This window comes from Pseudopipra pipra, chromosome 11 (genome assembly GCF_036250125.1).
Source record: "Pseudopipra pipra isolate bDixPip1 chromosome 11, bDixPip1.hap1, whole genome shotgun sequence".
In the NCBI taxonomy this organism is placed as follows: Eukaryota; Metazoa; Chordata; class Aves; order Passeriformes; family Pipridae; genus Pseudopipra; species Pseudopipra pipra.
The window spans coordinates 15,033,011-15,054,594 of record NC_087559.1 but is presented as its reverse complement, the minus strand read 5'-3'; the positions used below and the strand labels follow the sequence as shown (position 1 = coordinate 15,054,594).

General features: G+C 45.4%; 1 protein-coding gene across 5 annotated transcripts in view; it reads left to right on the top strand.

Annotated features, from left to right (window-relative positions):
• The window catches only part of DNAH1 (dynein axonemal heavy chain 1), a 73,983-nt gene that overhangs the window by 29,789 nt on the left and 22,610 nt on the right, over positions 1-21,584 (top strand). For all 5 annotated transcript variants that reach the window (XM_064667768.1, XM_064667767.1, XM_064667766.1 and 2 more), the window contains 27 exons: positions 362-483; positions 1,071-1,176; positions 2,281-2,460; positions 3,327-3,467; positions 4,092-4,255; positions 4,704-4,817; positions 5,431-5,619; positions 6,676-6,781; positions 7,850-7,963; positions 8,275-8,424; positions 8,920-9,006; positions 9,100-9,286; positions 9,400-9,491; positions 9,972-10,126; positions 11,765-11,942; positions 12,058-12,252; positions 12,926-13,045; positions 13,668-13,826; positions 14,125-14,229; positions 15,372-15,512; positions 16,011-16,171; positions 16,868-17,025; positions 17,159-17,332; positions 17,703-17,741; positions 18,815-18,993; positions 19,787-20,017; positions 21,348-21,544. In XM_064667768.1, coding sequence (XP_064523838.1) covers positions 362-483; positions 1,071-1,176; positions 2,281-2,460; positions 3,327-3,467; positions 4,092-4,255; positions 4,704-4,817; positions 5,431-5,619; positions 6,676-6,781; positions 7,850-7,963; positions 8,275-8,424; positions 8,920-9,006; positions 9,100-9,286; positions 9,400-9,491; positions 9,972-10,126; positions 11,765-11,942; positions 12,058-12,252; positions 12,926-13,045; positions 13,668-13,826; positions 14,125-14,229; positions 15,372-15,512; positions 16,011-16,171; positions 16,868-17,025; positions 17,159-17,332; positions 17,703-17,741; positions 18,815-18,993; positions 19,787-20,017; positions 21,348-21,544 — 3,944 coding nt within the window. The remainder of the gene's footprint in view (positions 1-361; positions 484-1,070; positions 1,177-2,280; positions 2,461-3,326; positions 3,468-4,091; positions 4,256-4,703; positions 4,818-5,430; positions 5,620-6,675; positions 6,782-7,849; positions 7,964-8,274; positions 8,425-8,919; positions 9,007-9,099; positions 9,287-9,399; positions 9,492-9,971; positions 10,127-11,764; positions 11,943-12,057; positions 12,253-12,925; positions 13,046-13,667; positions 13,827-14,124; positions 14,230-15,371; positions 15,513-16,010; positions 16,172-16,867; positions 17,026-17,158; positions 17,333-17,702; positions 17,742-18,814; positions 18,994-19,786; positions 20,018-21,347; positions 21,545-21,584) is intronic.

Here is a 21,584-nt window from a genome sequence, read left to right as displayed (position 1 = left end):
TTCCTCCCCAAGACTGACTCTGTGAGGTTTTTAGAGCCATTGTTTTTGTGTCCTGGTAGCAGTGCTCTGCTCTCTTCTGTTCTCCAGTCTCCACTTCCCAGGACTCCATCACCACTTGTGTTCCCTATTACAAGTGTTGGTATTTAGGGGAACCCAGAAATGTGCTTGTCACATCCACAAGAGCTGTTTCCCCTCCTTACCCACAAAGCTTACACCTCTCCAGACCCCTGTGAAAGTGTTCCTGTTCGTGAGTCATTTAAATCCTATCAGTAACATCAGTGGGCAACCCAATTATCTCCACTGCCTTATCTCCCACATGCTTAGAATACTGATGCTTCCTCTGTTCTCCATTCTGTTATAGGTGATTTCTTTGTGCCCTGATCCAGTGCTACTAGAGAAGCTGCAAAATGCTAACAAACTACTCGAACTCGTGCAGAAAGGGCTGAGTGAATATCTGGAGACGAAGAGAGCTGCTTTTCCCAGGTAACCCCAAATTTCAGTGGGCTGGATTGTGCTCCCTGGTTCAGAAAATATGAAAGGAGAGGCTCACTCCACTCTGCCAAGAAAAAGCAAAGCCATCTAAGCTTAGGATATATTCATGAGGCTGCAAAACATAAGCAGGGCTGTGCCTTTCAATGCTGCCATCTGATGGGGAGAAAACAGGCACACAGAAATGTGGTGAGTTAAGGGCAGTCTGGTAGCACCGCTGCATATCTGTCCCTCATGATTTGTGTAGAAAAGGGGGAGTAAAATGAACACCTCTGGGTAACTTTGTCTCTTATTCCTGAAGGAATACTTCTACTCTTTGATACTTGTTTAAATCCTCTTTGATACTTGTTTAAATCCTCTTTGCTTGAGAATAACTGACTTATGTAGAGGGAGAAGTCTGTCTCTACAGGAAGGGAGATGTCTGGACTGTGGCTGCTCATCTCCTAAACAAATACCAGGAGACCAGCGAGCAGTCAGAAACAGTGTCTTTAGCAAAAGGCTTGTTCCCCAGCTTGCCAGGACTTAGCCCCTGATGCTGCAGTAAAGAGAGCCTCTCGTCATGCCTGTCTCTGTGTTTGTAGGTTCTACTTCCTTTCGGATGATGAGCTGCTGGAAATACTGTCTCAGACAAAAGACCCCACTGCTGTACAACCTCACCTCCACAAATGCTTCGAGAACATTGCACAGGTAGGCAAACCAAGCATGCCAGTGGCTTGGCCCACCTTTGGAGTGCTGATGTCACGGGAACTTGGAGGTGTTCTGAGGTCTGGAGCAGTGTTCACATTCTGCTGTTTGGAGATGTGTCTCCTGGGAACCTGTAACTGTACATAGGCACTGCCAGGAGCTGCCTGTCCTGGAATGGGATTCAATCAACCTCACTTTAGACATTTCAAAGCCAGACTTCTGCCTGTGAACTGGGCATCCTTGGTTGTCCTTCAGAAAATGGGGGTAAATAGGCATCTGCCAAGGGCAACTTGGAGAAATCCACTTAGATATCCATCTCAGGAAGAGAGGGCACTCCCTTTGGAGATGTCTGTCCATCCCACCATGAGGCCAAGAGAAATAGCTCTGACTTAGCTGTCTACTTTCAGGCATCTTGTTAGGATGGAATCCCACTCTTGCTGACAGCCTCAGAAGGGACAAGGAGTGAACAAGCCTGAACTGAATTTAGTTTCTGCCTTCACCCCTACTTAGGAGCTGGAGTTAACCTGGCTATTTTTCCTCTTTGTTATTCCTAATAGACTTCAGACTCCATAGCTAGTCACAGCTCGCACCACCACAATACTCAGACAGTAAAACCAATCTCCTAGTCATTAGTTTGGAAAAATAGAAAGGAAATTGAACTGGAAACCTGGTGCAAAGCCATTGGAATAAATAAGGGGACTTTCAGTGATATGCTGGGGCACCGGAGAAGCTGTTAAAGTTTTAGTCTTAAAACCAGGCACTGTGACCTCAAGGGAAATGATTTGAATCTACAGAATTGAACAGGAGTCAAGGGTTTGAATCCTAGACAGGCAATGAGAAATGTTCATCCTACCTATAATTTGATTTGCTTCACTCAAGTTAAACCAGCGATGTGAATCTCTTGTTTTCATACAGTCATCTTCCATTATTTGGAGAGGTCATTTTGCGCGTCTGTCGCACGCTTTTTTATCCCCACTGACAACCAAGTTTGGCACCAGGTTTATAATGAGAAAACACTGGTACAGGCTGGCTGTCCCCCAGGGGCAGGAAGGCAGGGATAGAACAGAAATCCTCCGCTCACATCTCATGTCGTGCTTCTTCCATTAGCTGAAGTTCCAGGAGGACCTACAGATCACGCACATGTACTCTGCTGATGGAGAAGAGGTGAAGCTGTTTACTCCCATCCATCCCTCTGAAAATGTGGAAGACTGGCTGCTGGAAGTAGAAAAATCTATGAAGGCCAGTGTACGGGACAACATAGAAAAATCAATTGGTGTCTATCCAGAGGTAAGAGTTTTATCACAGACCACCAGGTCTCTGATGTCTTGTTTCCACGCTTGCCACAGAGGTCACCAGTGATGGGGCTGAGGAACTTGGAATATTCTACTAGAATATTCTCTTCTATTCTACTTTCAAAATACAGCCTTTAATCCAGTTATGTGTTGGTCAAGTGCAGAATGTGCAGCTGAGCAAGAAGCTCATGGTCCAGAAGAGTGCAAATCCTGCACACTCCCTCACAGCCATAAAATGCTTCCTATTACCATAAAAACAACCCTGTATGAATCCATATCTGTTTGTCTCTCCAGATGGCTTCCTCTTTATAAGGATCTTCTCTTTCAGCTCTCATGTCTCACACAGTGTGTTAGGGGCTGGTAAAAGTAACAAAGGCAGTTGTTGGTTTCCATCAGTGCATCTTGGCTCTGGTTTCTGTGTAAAAGCTTTGCTGGTATAAAGTCTAAATTTCTAATTGGTTAGGTCTAAGCATCGAGAAAGGTTGAAAACCAAAAAGGCCTCAGATATTTCTGTTGTTCAGACTGAAAATTTGAAAGTAGGAAAGTTGGAATAGGCCAGAGGAGGGGAAACATTCTTTTCGGTCTTACAAGTTCCTGCTCTTGCCCTGCTCTGGGCTACTTGTAACAGGTTACTGCAGATGGCACAGTGGAGAGAAGGTACCTGCTGTACCCAGTGCCTGAAGATTTTTTGACAGCAACAGGAGGGGAAAAAAGAAAAGGCTCTTACACAAGAACTCAGTTCTTATTTGTTAATCATGCATCTCAAGCAGCAAGGGAACATAGAAATCAATCAATCTATCAATCAGTCATTGTCTTACCACCATTTTCCACCCTTTTTTCCCTATTTTTTTCTATTTTAAGACTCCACGTACTGCATGGGTCTTGCAATGGCCTGGCCAAGTGGTCATTGCTGGCTGCCAGATTTTCTGGACAAAGGAAGTGTCTGAAGCCTTGGAAGCTGGAGATTTGTCCGACAGGCTTTACCCACAGCTGAGTACTCAGGTATGAAAATGAATGAAAGGGTGAGATTTTGCCAGATGGTGACTTTTGAATCATCAGACCTTTGATAAGTTATAAATACAATCAGAACCATACTGTGGGGGAAAGAGAGACACAATTTTGCATAGCACAGTTCAAAACAGGTGAAAAAACAGATTCTTGTCTTCTTAATCATTAGGATATTTGTCATCATAAACCTCAAATAATGTACAGGACTGATAATATGATCATGACCTGAAGACAATAACAAGGTGAAAGGTAACTTTCACCCAAGAAGTTGAAGGTAAAGGAGAATGGAAGTGATGGACAGTGCAAGATGAAACTGCATCTTTTGTATCTGTTCCATGCATCCAACCACACCTAATACCTGGGAGTTATTAGCTCTGGGCCTCATCGTGGATCTAACGCTTTCTTTTCACCTGAATATGGTAATGGTGTAGGCAAAAGTCAGGTCTGAGCCAGCCCTGAGTAGGATCTGCGTTCTGAGCAATCATTTGTATCTCTGACAAGAGAAAAGGCAGAAGTGGCCCTGACACAGCCTATGATCTGAGTTTTAGCATGCATTGTGTTAGTGCAGCCTGGCTTTTTGAATGGATTGCTTCAGAGTACTTTTTTTTCCTCTCCCAGCTGGGTGATTTGGTTGCCCTGGTCCGTGGAAAACTGTCCAGGATGCAGCGAGCAGTGTTGTCAGCTCTTATTGTGATTGAGGTCCACGCCAAGGATGTTGCAGCAAAGCTGATTGAGGAGAATGTAACGAGCATGAATGATTTCGAGTGGATCTCCCAGCTCAGGTTAGAGAGCATTGCTGTTGAACCTCACCTGGCCTCCCTGGCCAGCTGTGTCCATGACAAATAGAAACAGAAGTTTGCACCATCTGTAAGCAGTAGTCCTGAGTTACCTGTAACATGAGGAGTGGGATTAAAGTCTGTTAAGGATGCTAGTTCTAAGGCATCTGAGATAGACCTGGTTTTCATGACATCCACTTTGGCAGTATAGACTAACCCATACCATGATGTTTCATTGTGAAAAGACATCCTCCTGCCCAAGGAGTGCAATGCTTGATCTCAGGTCCTGTGAGAACTCCTGTCCACCCTGTTGTGTTACCTTATTCCTTCTTCTCTCAAGAGGGAAATCCCTTGAAGTGCAGGTCTCCATACCTGCAGGCTGTGGTCTCGTGAGCTGCTGTTCTGTCTGCCAGCCACTGTTTATCTTTCTGCTGTCATACTCACTCATCATTAGGTACTACTGGACAAGGGAGGACCTGTACATCAGAGCAGTCAATGCTGAATTTATCTATGGCTATGAGTATCTGGGGAACACTGGACGTCTGGTTATCACACCCCTCACTGACAGGTAAGGAGATTGTTTTCTGGGTAATGTGTATTTTTTTTCTCTTTTCTGTTTTTTTTTCTTCTGGACGAACAGAATTAAACCAAGGATCTGACCAAGTGGGTCCTACTGCTTACTGTGTGTAAATAGAAACCATTTGTACAGTAAAGTACTACTTGAGATGAGGGCATAGGAACATCCTGGCATTGGTAACTACTGTATTCCTGGTGATCAGCGCTCAGGCTGATTGCTTCCACTCTCCTAATTCTTAATGTAGTGCTTTGACTCATATAAAATGCCCAACTGATAGCTAAGGAGCTCTTCTAGAAGCCAGCAGATAGCATCTAGTACTCTAGGATATGCAGCAGAAATAATAGTTTTACCTTTTAGTAACTGTCCTTTTTCTGGAGAGTGAATTTGTAGCCAGTGGCAGAAGGATTTATCCATGCAGGCCCCTGTGAATACTAATCAAGGCCACATAGCTAACTCCTTTGCAGAATGCTGCATATCAAAGCAGTTTTGCAGAATAATGAATGATGGATTCCTCCTTGTCTCCAGCTGGACAGATCATGTCTCCCTTACTGAAATCAGTAGTACAAATGCTTTTTTTCATCATGTGGTCTCTTCTTTGTCGTAGGTGTTATCTGACACTTACAGGAGCTTTGCACCTGAAATTTGGAGGAGCACCTGCAGGACCAGCAGGAACAGGCAAAACAGAAACAACGAAAGACCTGGGCAAAGCACTAGCAATCCAAACTGTAGTGTTCAACTGCTCAGACCAACTCGACTTTATGGCAATGGGAAAGTTTTTTAAGGGATTAGCCAGGTACAATGAAATGCTGCATGTCATTATTGAGGAGTAGGCAGGATCCAGGAATGCTGGCCACTGGGAATTGGTGGGTATTTTTCACAGCAGCCCAAAAGAACAAGCAAAGCCCTAGTAAGGGGGTTAATGAGTTCCAGAATAATCAAGGTTACAAAATTCCAGCCAGAAAGGAGGGACACTGGATCCAATTAAAGAAAAAAAAAAAAAAAAAGATAAAAGGAGATCCTGTTCATTTAAGGCAAAATTAAAATGCTTTGCACTAATCCACAGTGCACTAATCCACCTGTGCAAATGTTTGCAGCTTTGGCCTTTATTTTAATATCATACTTGTTGAACTGAGATTCAGCCCACAAGCTGCTTAATCTTAAGAAGAAGAGAATCTGCTGAGAATATTCAAAATTGAGCAGCCAAGAGAGACCTGCTCTAAGCCCTGAGGGATCCTCTCAGAGAGGCTTCTCTCTTCTCTATGTTTCAAACAGAGCTGGTCCAATTAGTCTGTTGCACACTGGTGAATCTGAATTAGTTACTCCAACAAAAGCGATATTCTTGTCTCAGATGTTTTCTTTGTAAGTTATTTAACTTCTTTCTTAAGCCATGCCTTGTGGGAAGATCACCTTCCTCATAGGCATGCTTCCAGCTTTATACATAGTCTTCCAAATTCTAAAAAATGGACTTAAGAGTTGTCTAAATTGTATCTGCTACATTTACAACTCAGGTACAAACCAGGAATTCAACATGACACCTCTTTAAAGCTCAAATCTATAACATGCAGAATTTGTCCCAGGCTATAGGATCAGTTATTGCCACGGTCACTCATCACATGGCCTGGGATGCAACGTCAGGGTGAGGGGCTACAGCCCCTTCCACCGTCCCAGGGCACTGTGGCTGTGTCACTGCCTGCCATGGGACATAAGGGGCCTTTGGGGTTCACTTCTAGTCCCTGTTTTACCTACCCAGCATGTGGATTTGTAATTTCTAGATCTAGATGAACTTTTGACTGCAAGTTTGCTCCTGTGGGGTGTTCCTGACTCCCTCCATCTTTCCTTCCCTGCCCAGCTCTGGCGCGTGGGCTTGCTTTGATGAGTTCAACCGCATCGATATCGAGGTGCTCTCTGTGGTGGCCCAGCAGATCACAACCATCCAGAAAGCACAACAGCAGAGGGTATGTAAGGAACATGTGGATACAAAGGCAGACAAAATAATCTCCACTTGAGCTAGTTCAGGCAAGTCCTTGTCCCTGCAAACCTTCATGGGGGACTGCTTCACTTCAGTGCTCAGGGGTGACTTGGACAGACATCCTTAAGCTTGGAGAGGTTTGAACAATGTCCTGGCCGTGGTGCATCGTATCAGACCATTACACAGCCAGCATGCTGGGGGGCGAGGTTTTTAACCCAAGTGTGTGCTGCCACAGTTGCCCACACTCTCACAGGCTGAAGTAAATCTCAGCTTGAGCTGCAGTGCCAGCAGACTTTGGTGTGGGAGACACTCTGATGCAGATCCACTGAGCTGATAAAAATCAGAGCTGTGATAAAGGCAGCCAGTGTTCTGCCATGAGTTGCTCAGCACCCAATTTGTCTAAATGTGTTATCCAAGCTTTGGTGGATTCACAAAACCCAGTATGTGCAGAAAAATGCACATTCATGTACACACAGAGTTGCATTGGAAAGTGAATTGTTGGCTTTAATGGAGACTCAGCTGTCAGCCAGTCTAGCAACCAGCTTTGTTCTCTGGAGGCTCAGAAGGGTTAAGACCTGAATCTCCTTGACTTTGGCTTGGAATTAGAAACTTGCTCTCCGTAAATTCTTCTGCACTACTTTATCCCCCATCTGAAATTACTACCTACACAGCTTTAAAAAGGATTTAGGTTTCTCTTTGCCCTTTTTGCCATGAATTAATTCAGGTCTGATCTCTAACGCGAAATAAATGGAAAGATGTTTGTTTACAGCTGGAGAGATAGGAGTCTGTTCAAGAGTCAAAAAAAAAAAATTTATCCTATCAGTAAATCTTCCATGATCCCAGTTTCTTATGCAGGGGAAAATATTGCTGGTAATACTGGATTCCTGCAGTGGGACCAGATTGAGTCACTACAGTTGTGGGCAGCTGTGTGTGTATGCGCTTGATAATTTAACTACTAAAAGCCATTGTTCTTTTCATGGAAGATGCTGCTACGTTATTTAATTTGTAGGTCAGGCTCTGTTCTTTGAGGACAATCATATTTGTAATTTTCCAGGTGGAGTCCTTCATATTTGAGGGCACAGAGATCCCACTGGTGCCATCCTGTGCCGTCTTCATCACAATGAACCCGGGGTATGCTGGGCGTACCGAACTGCCCGATAACCTGAAGGTGAGGAGGGGAGGCTGCATAGACAGAAAGCAGAGGGGCAACACAGGTGCTGCAGGCTACCTGGACCCACCAGTGTGTCTATGGCAAGGGTTAGGATGCAACACTTCTGGGAGGTTTCCAGACTTTGAGATTTGAAACACAATATGTAAGCAAATGGCAGTCCTCAGATTGCAGTCTGCTGACAGGTGCCAGGCACACTCGTGCTGTGACCTCTAAACAGTCTTGGATAGATACTCAGCCTTTCCAGTTTGCTGGGGAAAAAAGCAAGAAGCGACAGATTTTTGATCTTGTGTTGGATCTGTATGTTTCAGGCTCTCTTTCGTCCTGTGGCTATGATGGTCCCAGATTACTCCATGATTGCTGAGATCTCACTCTACTCCTTTGGGTTTAATGAAGCCAAAGTCCTTGCAAAGAAGATCACCACAACATTCAAACTATTGTCAGAGCAGCTCAGCTCTCAGGTAGATGCCTTAATGTCCATGAATGTGTTTTCTTAATGTGAGGCTTTCTCAGCCTAAGCACATAGTGCCTGGATGGTTCTCTAGGTGCCTTATGATAGCATATCTCAAAAAGGTCACCATACCCATTCTTCATCTTCCTCCCTCCTTTCTAACTCTCATTTTTGCACCTGTGTGGCTGGACTTGCATTCACCCTAAGTCCTAGATAGTATTACAGTGTCAGGACAGTTCAGCCAAGCAGCCTTGCCTGCTTTTCCTTCCCTCTAGGATTTTTCATCCTGCAGTTATTCATGTCTTCTTCACTTGTAGCCTGTACAGCTGAGGACTAGTTAGTTGTTTCAAGGATCCTGAGAACAGAATTGGATGAAGGAGTTGTTCTGAAGGCATAACTCTCTCATTTTGTTTTCTTACCTGCTAACTGAGTGCATGCGTAGGTTTCCTCTTTTTTAGGTGGTGCTTCTCTGTCTGATGACATTGTTTTCCTCTGCATTTTCCAGGACCACTATGACTTTGGGATGAGAGCTGTGAAGACTGTCATCTCAACAGCTGGCAACCTCAAAAGAGAGAATCCTGATATGGATGAGGTAAATGTGCTTGCAGCTCACACTGCCATAGACTAATGTGGCCTTATAAGAGAGGAATGATCTCTGAAGTCCTGAGTTCTTTAATCCTTGCAGGAGCTCATCTGCCTGCGGGCTATTAGGGATGCCAACGTACCCAAATTCCTGCAGGATGACCTCAAGCTCTTCAATGGTATTGTGTCAGATTTATTTCCAAACATCAAAGAAACGCCTGTTGATTATGGCATCCTGGAGGAAGCCATCCGCAAATCCTGCATCCAAGCCAATCTGAAGGATGTCGATGGTGAGAGAAAAGGCTCTCCACAAGCTCCCTCTGGGTCTGGGCTTTCAGTCCAGTGTGCTGTCCTAGGAAAGAGATGTGCTCCAAGACCGACTGTGCATCATCTTCCTCTACAGGTTTTGTGACTAAGGTCATCCAGCTGTATGAGACCACTGTGGTCCGTCATGGCCTTATGCTGGTGGGACCAACGGGTTCTGGGAAGACAAAGGTATGGGTGAGACACTGTGCTGGCCCCAGCAAACCATCACCCCCCTAGTGATGCAGAGGTTTACGTTTCACAGAAGACTCACGCTCTGGCATTTCCAGCTTCTCTCAGATAGAAGTCTGGGCACAAAGATGCTGCCAGTTAGTACTGATTTATAGCCATGGGAAAGTATATTACTAGCTCACTTTTTGGGTTGTGAGTTGTGAGATTAGAACAAGGCTTATTAGCTCTGCTGCAGATTTTTAAGGCTGAGACATGCTTTGACATCTCGATGTGCTTCAGGCCTCCTGCACAGGAGATCTAACTGCATGTAGAATGCTTTATTTCTGTGCTTTTATTTCAGCCAGGCATCTTTTTACTATGATATTACCCTCCGCTCTGTCTCCTTTCTCACTGCCTTTTGAATGCAGTTGCTGTGAGAGCAAGAGGCTTTGTCATCCTGGAGCCATGGCAGTTAACTCTCTGGCTGTCCTGCTTTTGCAGAGTTATGAAGTCCTGGCAGCTGCAATGACATCACTGAAAGGTCAGCCTGCAGCCAGTGGTGGGAATTACGAAGCAGTCAACTACTTTATACTGAATCCCAAATCCATCACAATGGGCCAGCTTTATGGAGAGTTCAACTTGCTAACGCATGAGTGGTAAAGTACAAAACCTTCTTTCCTCCCTTCCAGACAGAAAACACTTTTCTGGTCTTGAGCGTCTTCTCTTCAAGGCTGAGAACCGTTTAGGGTGGTGGCGCAAAACCAGAAGCGATCAAGTCCTTATCCTCACCCAGCTACAATAGCCAGTCACGGAGATTTAAGCTGACATCTTTTATTGTGTGCTTGGCCCGTCTGCCAGCACATGCCCAGACAGTTCCTGCAGCTCAGCTCGCAGCATTAACTGCATAACAATAATTCAATAGCTTTGGAGCACATGCCCCTGCTCTAAGATACAGCAGCTTAAAAACACTTGCTTTGCTTCTGAAGAAAAGTGACCTCTGTACTGTGCACTTGAATTGTTCTGTGTAAATGCACTGGTAGCCTTGAATGATGAGGAGTGACTTTCAGGCATAAAGAGGCATTTCATTCCCGTTACCAGGACTCCTGCTTGCTTGCATGTTTTGGAAACAAGAACCAATGGCCCATTTGCCCTCTTTGCAGCCAGGTCCTACTGCTTATGTTTTCATATGTGACCTGAGCTTGACTTTGCAGCTCACTTTATCTGGAATCTAAGGTGTGAGAAGCAGTGTGAATCTCCCTTTGGCCCTGTCAGCCAGCACTTGCTTAGGGGCAAAGCTAAAAACTGTGTTCTGTAATATGAGGGAAACTAAATATATATGAAGCTAACTACCTCTAGGAAAAGTGCAAGCAAGTAAACATTACTGATGCTGAGACCAGAGCTTCCCAACTTAGAATCTGGTGTATATTTGCTGAAGGACATTTTATAGGATGTTCCAATTAAGCTCAACAGTTTTATTTATGATGTGACTCTACCCAAGGGCAGCACACAGGCACATCAACATGACAGAAAGAAAAATATAGCAGCCATGTAAAATGTATTTACAGACAAATCCATCTGTTTTAATCAGCTGAGCTTTAGAACAGACAGTTTTCCCTTGATCTCAGTAACAATATCCTGGAATTCACTAGCATTATAAAAATAACAAATAATTATTTAATAGCAGGAGTGGAGTCTATCCAGGGTCTGAATGGAAATTGCACTCCAGGTTTCCATGTGTAGATTAAGTTCTTGCTGTCAACAGCCAGCATTCCTTGTGTCTGCTCTCCTGTTCACCAGCTCCAGCACCACCTGGGTTCACAGACAGTTGAGGATGGGGAACTTCAGTTATAAAGAGGGTAGGGACGTGCCCTTTAGCCTGGATTTATCCTTGTAACTCGAGTCTGCCTTTATACTTGGTGGAGAAAAAGAGGCACCTCAAGAGAGCAGATAACCTGCCTATGACCTGAACTGGATGCTAGCAAGGCCTCTTTACTTGTTATTGAGGAGAGAGATGTTAAAGGAAAGCTTGATGTTTTACAATTAAATGATATGAATTCCAGATTTAATGCCCAAAGAAATTGTTTCATGGTGTCACTCAGGCTGAGATGTTTATCTCAGTAAAAAAAGGAATGAAATGGACCTTTATGCAGCTCATCAAAAAGGGAGGCACAGGTATCCTTGGGCAGATAAACCAGGGTAATATTCTGGCTCTGTTGCCTTATATGGTGGGAACTTTGCCATTGATTTCAGCAAAACCAGAATGGGCCGAGCCCTGCCTTCCTCACACCTTTCAGGACAGATGGGATCTTCTCCACACTGATCCGCCGGGGAACTGTGGCCACTGACACCACCAAGAAGTGGTATATGTTTGATGGGCCAGTTGATGCTTTGTGGATTGAAAACATGAACACAGTGCTAGATGACAATAAGAAGCTGTGCCTCAGCTCAGGGGAAATCATAAAGATGACAGAGGTAACTCATCCCTCTCGCTTTTGCTGCTTGCTGTCTGTACTCCTCTCTCCCAGCACTGAAAGATGTATCAAAAGTGAATAAGTCCTTATCCTTCCTTTTGTTTTACAATTTCCAGAGCATGACCATGATGTTTGAAGTCCAGGATCTGGCTGTTGCTTCCCCTGCCACAGTCTCCCGCTGTGGCATGGTTTACCTGGAACCCAGCATCTTGGGGCTGGACCCCTTCGTTGAATGCTGGCTGAAAAATATCCCAGAAATCATGCAGCGCTTCTCACAGAAACTAGCATCTCTCTTCCAGAAATTCCTCAAGGTGAGCTACCGTGCCATTCCAGCCTTCCCAGAGTTTAAGCTTGTCAGCTTGCATATCAACCAGCACAGACTCATCAAGACCTGGATTTAAATGCCATTGTGGGAACAGTTCAGACCACCAGCATACAAACTGCTCTGTGAATTTTCTGGGTTTAATAGATGTTACTCACTGATCCCTGTAGATGTGACTTAGTCTTATTGGTCATTATAGTTTATTTTATTTCATTTTAAAATTATTTTCTGGACAAAATCATCCCAGCGCTGCTGCTTACAGTGGAGTAACTCCAGGGAGAAAGTTGTATGAACCTGTCTTGTTATTTCTACTCTGCTGCTAAGCCATTATTGTAATGAGTAACCTGGAGATGCAAAGGAAAGCTCCAAAAGGAGCAAACCATTTAACAGCAGTGATGCCACAAGATGCACATCACTGTTGTGCAGAACCAAAAGGCAGGCCCAGTGGTTTCTTGGGGTTAAGACTGAACCTAGGGGTTTGACTGGCTTTTCTCCAGTCAGAACAGTGATACTTGGGATGCAGTTGGAAATGGCAGCATTTTCAGTCACTATACGTGCTAAACATAGCATGAGGGAGACAAGGAGAAACCAGAATGAGAAGGTAAAACCAAAGACAGCTGTGCTGGATGGTGACACTGAGCTGTTCCTGCCTTTCCTTACAGGATGCCATCGACTTTGTGCGGAGCTCTGTGAAGGAGATAATAAGCTCAACGGACAGTAACCTCACAAGGAGCCTCCTCGTGCTCTTGGAATGTTTGTATCAGCCTTTCATTCCCATTAAGGTAGGATTTTGCTACCTCTTTCAGTATTATTTGTGCCTGTAACTCTTAAGGACACCAAGTCATGCAGAGGGTTAGTCACCAGAGAACAAGATGTTGGTGCAGAAAGGTCATGCTGTAGCTCATCTACGGGGCAGAAGTAATATGACATCCTGCAAAGCATAGGTAAACCTGGAAGGATTATGCTCTGCCCACTGAAGAAACAAAAGATAAGCTCCATGCCTACCAGGCTGGAGGGCAGAGGTTCACTTTTATTTATAGCAGAGGGAATTGGAGAATAAGTGGAAAGCAGAGATCAGAGCTGAGCAGCGATGCACTTCAGATTGCAGGTCCTTTGAGAATTAGTACTGGAGAAGGCTGGACAATTTTCAAATTAAAAACCTAAGACTAAATTCTTCTCCCAGCTCCTGTTGAGTGACGTTAGTTCAGCAAGGGGAGTCTCTCAAGTACATCAATAAAACAACAAATTTTAATCCACAGAATATATTAACAAGGCCTGTGAAAAGCTGGCTAGGACAAGCTACATAGAAGCTGAATAGAATTACGAAAAAATAAGGAAGAGTCTGGGTTTTGTGTGCCTTAACCATGGCTGAGAACTTTTTTTCTGCTTGTCTCTGGTTCTAAGGGAATTAAGACCATTCCCCGGGAGAAGGCTGCTCGTATGGGAGAGCTGATTGAACCCTGGTTTATATTTGCCTTGATCTGGAGTGTGGGCGCTACTGGAGATGCCCAAAGTCGCATGGCCTTCAGCTCGTGGCTCAGAAGTAAGATGGCAAAGGAAAAGGTGAGTAAAGGAAAAGCAGATCCTCTCTCATTATAGAGGAATTAGTAATGATGGATGGCGGTCAGAGCTTCTTGAATGTCTGGAGGCTTTGGATGGACTTCCTCTTGGCATCTTGGCTACTCCCTTTAAGTCTGTCTCAAACTTAAAGGGACCACTGGAGCTGGAAGTTCTGGGAGAAATCTGAGCCCCCCTGGCCTGGGCAGCACCCCATTAGCAAAGTTTTCCCTGAAGTAGTGTAGATCCTCCTGTGAATTCAGCTGAGTGGCAACCAGGTTCACCACAGCTTTTTTTCTCACAGATCCAGTTACTTTTCCCAAAAGAAGGACTGGTTTATGACTATAAGCTGGATGATGCTGGGCTTAGTAGTACTGAAGAGGATGTGGATGAAGAGGTCACTAGAGAGGTAAAATATTTCACCTCCAAAATAGGTAATCTAGGGGGAAGGACCAGGAAGCAGCAAAGTCCTGGAGGATTTGGTAGGATTTTCTCATCAAGGGCAAATAAGAAAGGCCTATAGGAACCAAACAAGAATGTTTAATCAAAATTAAGCTTTTTGCTGAATCAAAAAGGCAGCTTCTTGCCTTCAGGATTGTGAAGTAGATCCTTCAAATCTACTCAAACCAGCCAAAGGCTGGTCAATTGAGACTTGAGTGCCTCTGTCAGTGCTCAGGAAAGTGAGAGAGCTCTACAGGTGTGGCTGCTGGAGAAGGATAAGGAGAAGCTCAGATGGATAGATCTGCCTGTGTTAAAAAGCAGTGCACAACAGCAGAAGAGCTGTGTGGAGCAGAGTATAGAGTAGCAGCAAAGAAGACAAATATGCCATCTTTTTCACAGGAGACAGCAGTAGGGTGTGTAAGGGCCATCTTGACTGACAGTCAACAGCCTCTGGGCTGAAAGAAAGTAAAAAAAGAGGGAAAACTCTTCCCCTTCCTGAAATCAAAGAAAAGAGCCCTACATAAGCATCAGATGCTTAACAGAAGCTGCCAATGTGGTCAGAAATACAGATCTCCTGTGTTCTCCAGCACATCCCTGGCAGAACCTCTATCTCACTTGTATAGTGGCCTCTGGGAGGTTCATCTGCAGCTCGAATCTAGCAGAAGTCATCCATGTCTTGTACAAGTACAGAACCTCATGTGCCTCTGAGTGCAACGTGACTGATGGCACCAAATGTGAAGACAGGATCCCAGATAAACCCCTTTTGGCCCTCTGCCATGGGCAGAATTCCCATTCTTGCAAATATCAAAAGTGCTCCATCCCACTTTGATCCCAGTTCTCAGAAGGGAGGGCAAGTGTGTTGCTGCTGGAGCAATAACCTCTGACTCTTGGGCTCTCTCCCACTCAAAATAAGTGAGTCAAACGCTCACAGCATTGCCATACAGAAAGATAAGGGTGGCAAGACTAACAGAGGGGCTGGAAACCTCAATTCCTCATCAAAATCTGAGCTAATACACAAGGAGTGGTGACAGGGGAAACAGCAGAAATAGTTTTCTTTTCCTGTAAGGGATAGGTGTGACTGCCCCCTCTAAGCAGACTCATATATTTCAGGTGCACTGGGAGGTGTGGCTGGACCCTACAGCAAAGTTCACCATGGTTCCAGATACCAACTTCTGTGATGTTATTGTGCCCACAATGAACACAGTCCGCATGGCATATCTGCTGGAGCTGTTGCTCACCAACTATAAGCCAGTATGTGCCCAGCCTTGTCTTTGAATTTTTGATTCAACCTTTTCCTCTCCCAGTGCAGTCAGAACTTAACAGCTACCTGACACTTTGAGATTATTTCCCACTCCCATGGATTTGTATTTCTCTGCTCAAAATCTGTGCTTAAGCCCTAAGAATTCTCCATTCAGTCCCCAGGCACCATGCCAGTGCCTCAAAGGTGTGTCAAGAGTCATTTGTTTAATCAAAATGCAGCAATTGCTAGATAGCCCATCACCATCCCTCTTTACCTGTTTCCTACAGTTTGATTTCGTGCTTCTCTGGTTGGATTCCATCCACACCAGGAGATCTGTTGGGCAGCTGACCTTACTGAAGAAACAAGCCTAACCTTTTGATTCCTAAGTGAGCAGTAACCTGCATTTCCTCCAGTTGTGAGGAACTGTGAGGAACTCTCCAAATGTGAGAGTGCTGGGAAACACAGACTGCTTGCCTGGTGTTATGCTGCATTGCTGATTGTGCTTCCAGGTTCTCTGCATTGGTCCCACTGGCACAGGGAAGACTCTCACAATTGCGGACAAGCTTTTGAAGAACTTGCCTAACAAATACATCACCCACTTCCTGATGTTTTCAGCACGCACCTCTGCTAACCAAACCCAGGATCTCATTGACAGCAAACTGGATAAGAGGCAAGATTCCTTTCTGTGTGTGCAAAAGCAGCATCCCTGAGCTCAGTGTTTCTGTCAACTTGGCCATTTAATTTCATCCCAAGACCTGAAGGGGCCGCAAACACGTACAGCTGTGGATAACAAATAGAACACACAGCACATCTGAGCTGGGATTGTGAGAGCCAGTAAAAGCTTAATATAATGGCAAGAAAGTGAGAAGGATTAGTGAGGGTCTGTAAGAGTTGCTCCAATTCTAGTTATTCCAGAAATACTACATTTCACAGCACAGGTGTTTGCAAACCCTGGTGTGGGATCTTTACAGAAAGTGATGAAGGGAGAAAATGTGGCTGTCCACCCGCAGTCCCACTCCCCACAGTTAACAGCTTCCATTTCGCCTCCCTGGTCAGCCACTGCTTTGAAGTTTCCAACAGATTCATGGGCTCAAATTTTGCTTTTATTTGCACCCATTTATTCACTGACATTGTGCATAAGTAGACAAAATTTCACTTGTGTTTGGAAAGAAGCCAGTGCCTCAAACGTTGCTCCAGATCTTTTCCATATAAAGGCCCTTATAATGGAGTTTATTAAGTATAAGAATAGCTGAAACTGTTGATTCAGGAAACACCTGGAGATAAAAAAGAGTGCTTTTGGATCAAGATAGGAGTACCTTTGCAATAGGAGTTGTCCTGTGTCCTTTCACGGGTTCTCTCCTTACAGGCGGAAAGGTGTGTTCGGGCCTCCAGTTGGTCGGTACTTCATATTTTTTATCGATGACTTGAACATGCCCATGCTGGAGCAATATGGTGCTCAACCACCCATCGAGCTGCTGCGGCAGTACATGGACCACCGGGGCTGGTACGACCGGAAACAGATCGGTATGACCCAGACCCTGAGCCCAGGGCTCTTGGCGAAAGTTGGCCTGTTAGATACGTGTACCTGCTGTGGGAATTTGTGGCCAGGGTTTTCAGCTACGACTTAGCATTCATTCCTGATTTTGCACTCTTCAAGGTACTTTTAAGAATCTGGTGGATATTAATTTTGTCTGTGCCATGGGACCTCCTGGAGGGGGAAGGAATCCTGTCACTCCACGCTTCACTCGCCATTTCAACTACCTCTCCTTCACCGAGATGGATGACAGCAGCAAGAAGACTATCTTCTCCAACATCCTTGGCAGCTGGATGGGTAAGTCCTGCAGAAAACTGCCACCTTCTCCTCATGTTGGAAGTCACCCTGCTGATAATGGAGGTTGGAAGGGGAGGGATTAATACTGATGATCCAATCAAAATGTTGGAAGCTGAAACTTGCAGTCACTTGAAGATGCTTTTGGGAAAGTGTTGTATGAATCTTAGCAAACAGAGAGCTCATACACTGTTTAATCTCAGGGCCAAACTCTGCTCGTGCAAATCAGCAAACTTCAGCTTTAGCTTTCACTGTTCCATAAGATATCATATACCCTGGGCCTTTCAAAGAGCATTTCATTTGTGATGGATGATGCAGATATCCTTCACCTCAGCAGGTAAAGCTGGAACTCAGGTTTTTTTTCTTTTTCTAGATGGACTCCTAGGAGAAAGAAGTTACAGAACTCCAGTGCGTAAGTAAGAGCAGAAAGATGAGAGAGACAGTGAACAGAACAAGCTGATGGGCACAGCATGGCATAGCTTACCTGTGCTTTCAGCAGACAGACACTTGCCCAGACAACAGCCCTCAGTGCAAGCAGAGCCTTCTGTTACTCTCCATCTGCTGCAGCCTGTGGACAGCTGAGCAGGGTGGATCTGAGCATGGTGCTACAGCCACCCAGAAAAAAGGGTTTATTTGGAGTGAAATGAGTCCTCTTGTATTTGACAGGGTGGGAATTTAGGATCATCTTTATAAATGTGCCCTCATCTGCAAATCTGCCAGTAGAAAGGAGTCAGAATAGTCAGCTATGAGAGAAACAAAGCAGAGCTTTCTGGGTGCTTGCAATATTCACAAGTGCCAGTACCTGGCTGTGAGTTCAGGGGCACACTGAAACATCTAGCTGTGATTTAAAGAGAAATTAAAGAACTTCGGAAATCATGCAAAAAAGTTCAAAATGCTGAGGTGTCACAGGGCTCTACTTCTTAAGGAATGTTTGTAACAAACTTCATTGAGAGAAAAAAAAATATGCTCTGAAACTGGCAGCTGTGTTTAAATCTTGTCAGACTATTGCATAAGAAATTATTCCTCAGTGGCTTTGCATTTGCTGAGCACAATGATTTGCAGGGGGTTTAGCTAAGAGGGCACTCACACCTTCTAGCTTAAAAGTAGCTGAGACTCTACTGTGGGAGTATAAGGAAGGAGAAGGAAAACCTGTCTGGAGTATTTCAGGTAGGCATCAATTGCCTTTCTGGCAGTGTCTCCCCTGTCTCTGCAGGGTATAAAGTTTTTGCATCACAGAATGACTGTGATGTGTTCTTCCATGCCCAAATCTGGTTCACATTAGTTGAGAAACTCATTGGAAACTGTCCACTGCAGTGAGCAGGGGCTTGGTCAGGTGCCTCACAGTCTCTGCAGAAGAAAGCACACAAAAGTGTGTTCCTGCCCAAGCACCTCTGCCTCTCAGTGCCACCTTCCTGCCCTGTTGGGACCTTCTCAGCCCAGAGTCACCTCACTGGCATTTCTCTCTAACTTCCTCTGTCTCTGCAGCTGGAGCAGTTGCAGTCAAAGACTTGAATGAGCCCTTGGTGGATGCCACTATCCATGTGTATATGACCATCACATCCCAGCTGCTGCCCACACCAGCAAAGTCTCATTACACCTTCAACCTGAGAGACCTGTCCAAGGTGTTCCAGGGCATGCTCATGGCTGAGCCCAGCAAGGTCGAGGTGAGTCCTCCCATCAGCACAGCTGTGCCACCCAGGGGAAGACCAGAAATGTTCCAGCTGAGGCCTCGTCGACAGGCCTGCAAGTAGGCTTCAATTTCCCGTTGAAGCTGCATTTTGGAATTGCTCAATGAATGTGATGGGCCCCACTTTGGCTATTGTCTGGTACCAATAGGAAACAAACCCCCTCTTTCACCTCAGCCCTTCCTTGGTGTAGAAGCAGGTGAGACAGTAAAACACAGCCCATCCATTCAGGGCTGGATGGAGCCACAGGGGGCCAGACAGGGGCAGAGGTGCTGTCCTGCCTGCTTGTGTCAGTGGAGGCTTCTGCCCCTTCAGCCCTCCTGAGGACCTTGCTCTGGCTTCAGCCTGGCTAGTAGAGATTGACTTATCACAGGGAGTGCTTAGGATACTAGTTCTGTGTTATCAGCCTAATAAAGGGATCTTCCCAAAAAACACAAGAAAACTGTAAAAATTAAATCAAACTGGGGAAATATAAGAACAGAGAACATAAAATTTAAATCTCTCAAAGAAAGCCCGGCATATGGACAAATAGAGGAGGGAATTAGCTGAAGCTGTAATGAGCTCTCTGCAAAGCAGCTGTTTTGACAAGAGTTGATTTTGAGAGGAAAAGGGAAAGCAGCTTCCTCCGCCCAGTTCATTCTCCACTCCAGCTGCCTTCTAGCAGGAGTGGAGCTGGCCACATGCTGGGCAGGAACCAGCTTTCCTGACAGTGATGCTCATAACACTTCTCTGCTTCTCTCACGGGGGCTGTTTTGCTGGGATTTCCTGCCAGGACAAATTGGACCTGCTGAGACTGTGGTACCATGAGAGCTGCCGGGTCTTCTGTGATCGCTTGGTCAACGAGGAGGACCGGACCTGGTTTGACAACCTAATGATGAAGAAGATGGAGGAGTTTGGCACCACTTTTGAGGAGGTCATCCCCTCCCAGCCAGTTCTGTTTGGGGACTTCATGGAGCCAGGTGCCAATGTCAAGGTATACAAAGCAATCGACAGCCAGGAAAAGGTAAGGACCCTGGGAATCATGATGTGAACTGTGTTCATATCTTCCAAGGCTTTTGTAAACAAAGGAAAACAGTTAATAGTGATGGTGGAGCTGCTGTAATTGAAGGTGTCTGGAACCACAAACCCTCCGAGGGGTCTCCTGTGAACTCCTACCCCATATATGGATAGTAGCTGTATTTGACACAATGGGAAATTGAGGTGGAACAAGCTGTCTCTGCTTTTCAATCCTGGAGGCAGCCTGCTATGCCAAATCTCCGAAATGAGCTGCACTTGGGACTGCAAAGTGAAATTTGCTGGAAAGAAATGGCACATTACCCCCAAACAATACTACTTTTGCCATTAAAGACTTCACAATTGACCTTTACAAGTAATTAATGTTACTGCCAGATTCCCTGTTGGAGAAGATACTGCGAGTACTTCGGTAGTGGTAATTAAGCAAAGGCAATGAGCAGCGCGTTTTGCACTCATTATCAGAAACAGATGATTATCCTGTCGTCTCTCCTCTTGTGATAGCTGTGTGACAAGGACTGGTAATTAACTGAGCTTTCCAATCCCTTTTGCAAAGTATATAGGCCTGTCCCCCACTGAGGTGAGCACAGCTGAGGCAGCCAGGCTTACAGGCTGCCACACAGTCCACTGATGCACACAGGACTTTGGCATCTAGGCAGGGATTCCAGCACTGTATGAATTCCAGCTGGTGTTGCTTGCCCAAGTTCACAGTGAGATTGCTGAGGGGATAGGATCAAATCCCAGATATCTTCATGCTTCATCTCCTTCTCTGGCCTGAGGGTGCTGTTGAAAAGAGCCCTGGAAAGGGCAGGAGAAACTGCTCCTGCAACTGTTCCATGTGATGACTGGACTGGGAGAGGAGTGTGCTCCTCTACCCATCTACAGCCAGTGTTGTTTTCTTCCAGCACTTGCCCTTTCCAGCCAGGATCCTAACCACAGGGTGCAGCAGCAGGCAATGGGCAGCTATAGAGCGAGGAAACTGTCCCAGAGGGAGGCCCTGGAGCAGTATGGATCAGGCAGCCATAAGCTATTTTATTTTGAACTACACCCTGCTGTTTCTCCAGGCAAACAGCACTGTTGGGAACAGCAGACCTTAGTCACTTGCCTGAGTTAGTTTAAGGTCACTGTTCAGCAGCTGCCACCACCACCACTATCTAAATTCAGCCCAGTCCAATGGCACTTCCTATAAAAGCATGGAGGAGAGTTGCTCCCAGACCCTGCTGAGCACCAGGCTCTGCCCTCTCACAGTCCAGGCTCTCACCTCCCCACACGCACACTATTGCTTTTATCTGGTAGCCACAATTGAGGGTTTCTGCCCACAGCTGAAGGTTGTGATTGAGGATTACCTGGAAGAGTACAATCAAAACAACACCCCAGAGCTGAAGCTTGTGCTTTTCATGGATGCAATCCAGCACATCTGCCGAATCAGCCGGATTCTGCGGCAGGCTCCAGGGAATGCTCTTCTCCTGGGTGTTGGAGGAAGTGGTAGACAGTCCCTCACCAGACTGGCATCTCACATGTAAGTAATGCACTCCCACCTATGCATGTATCATGGAGCA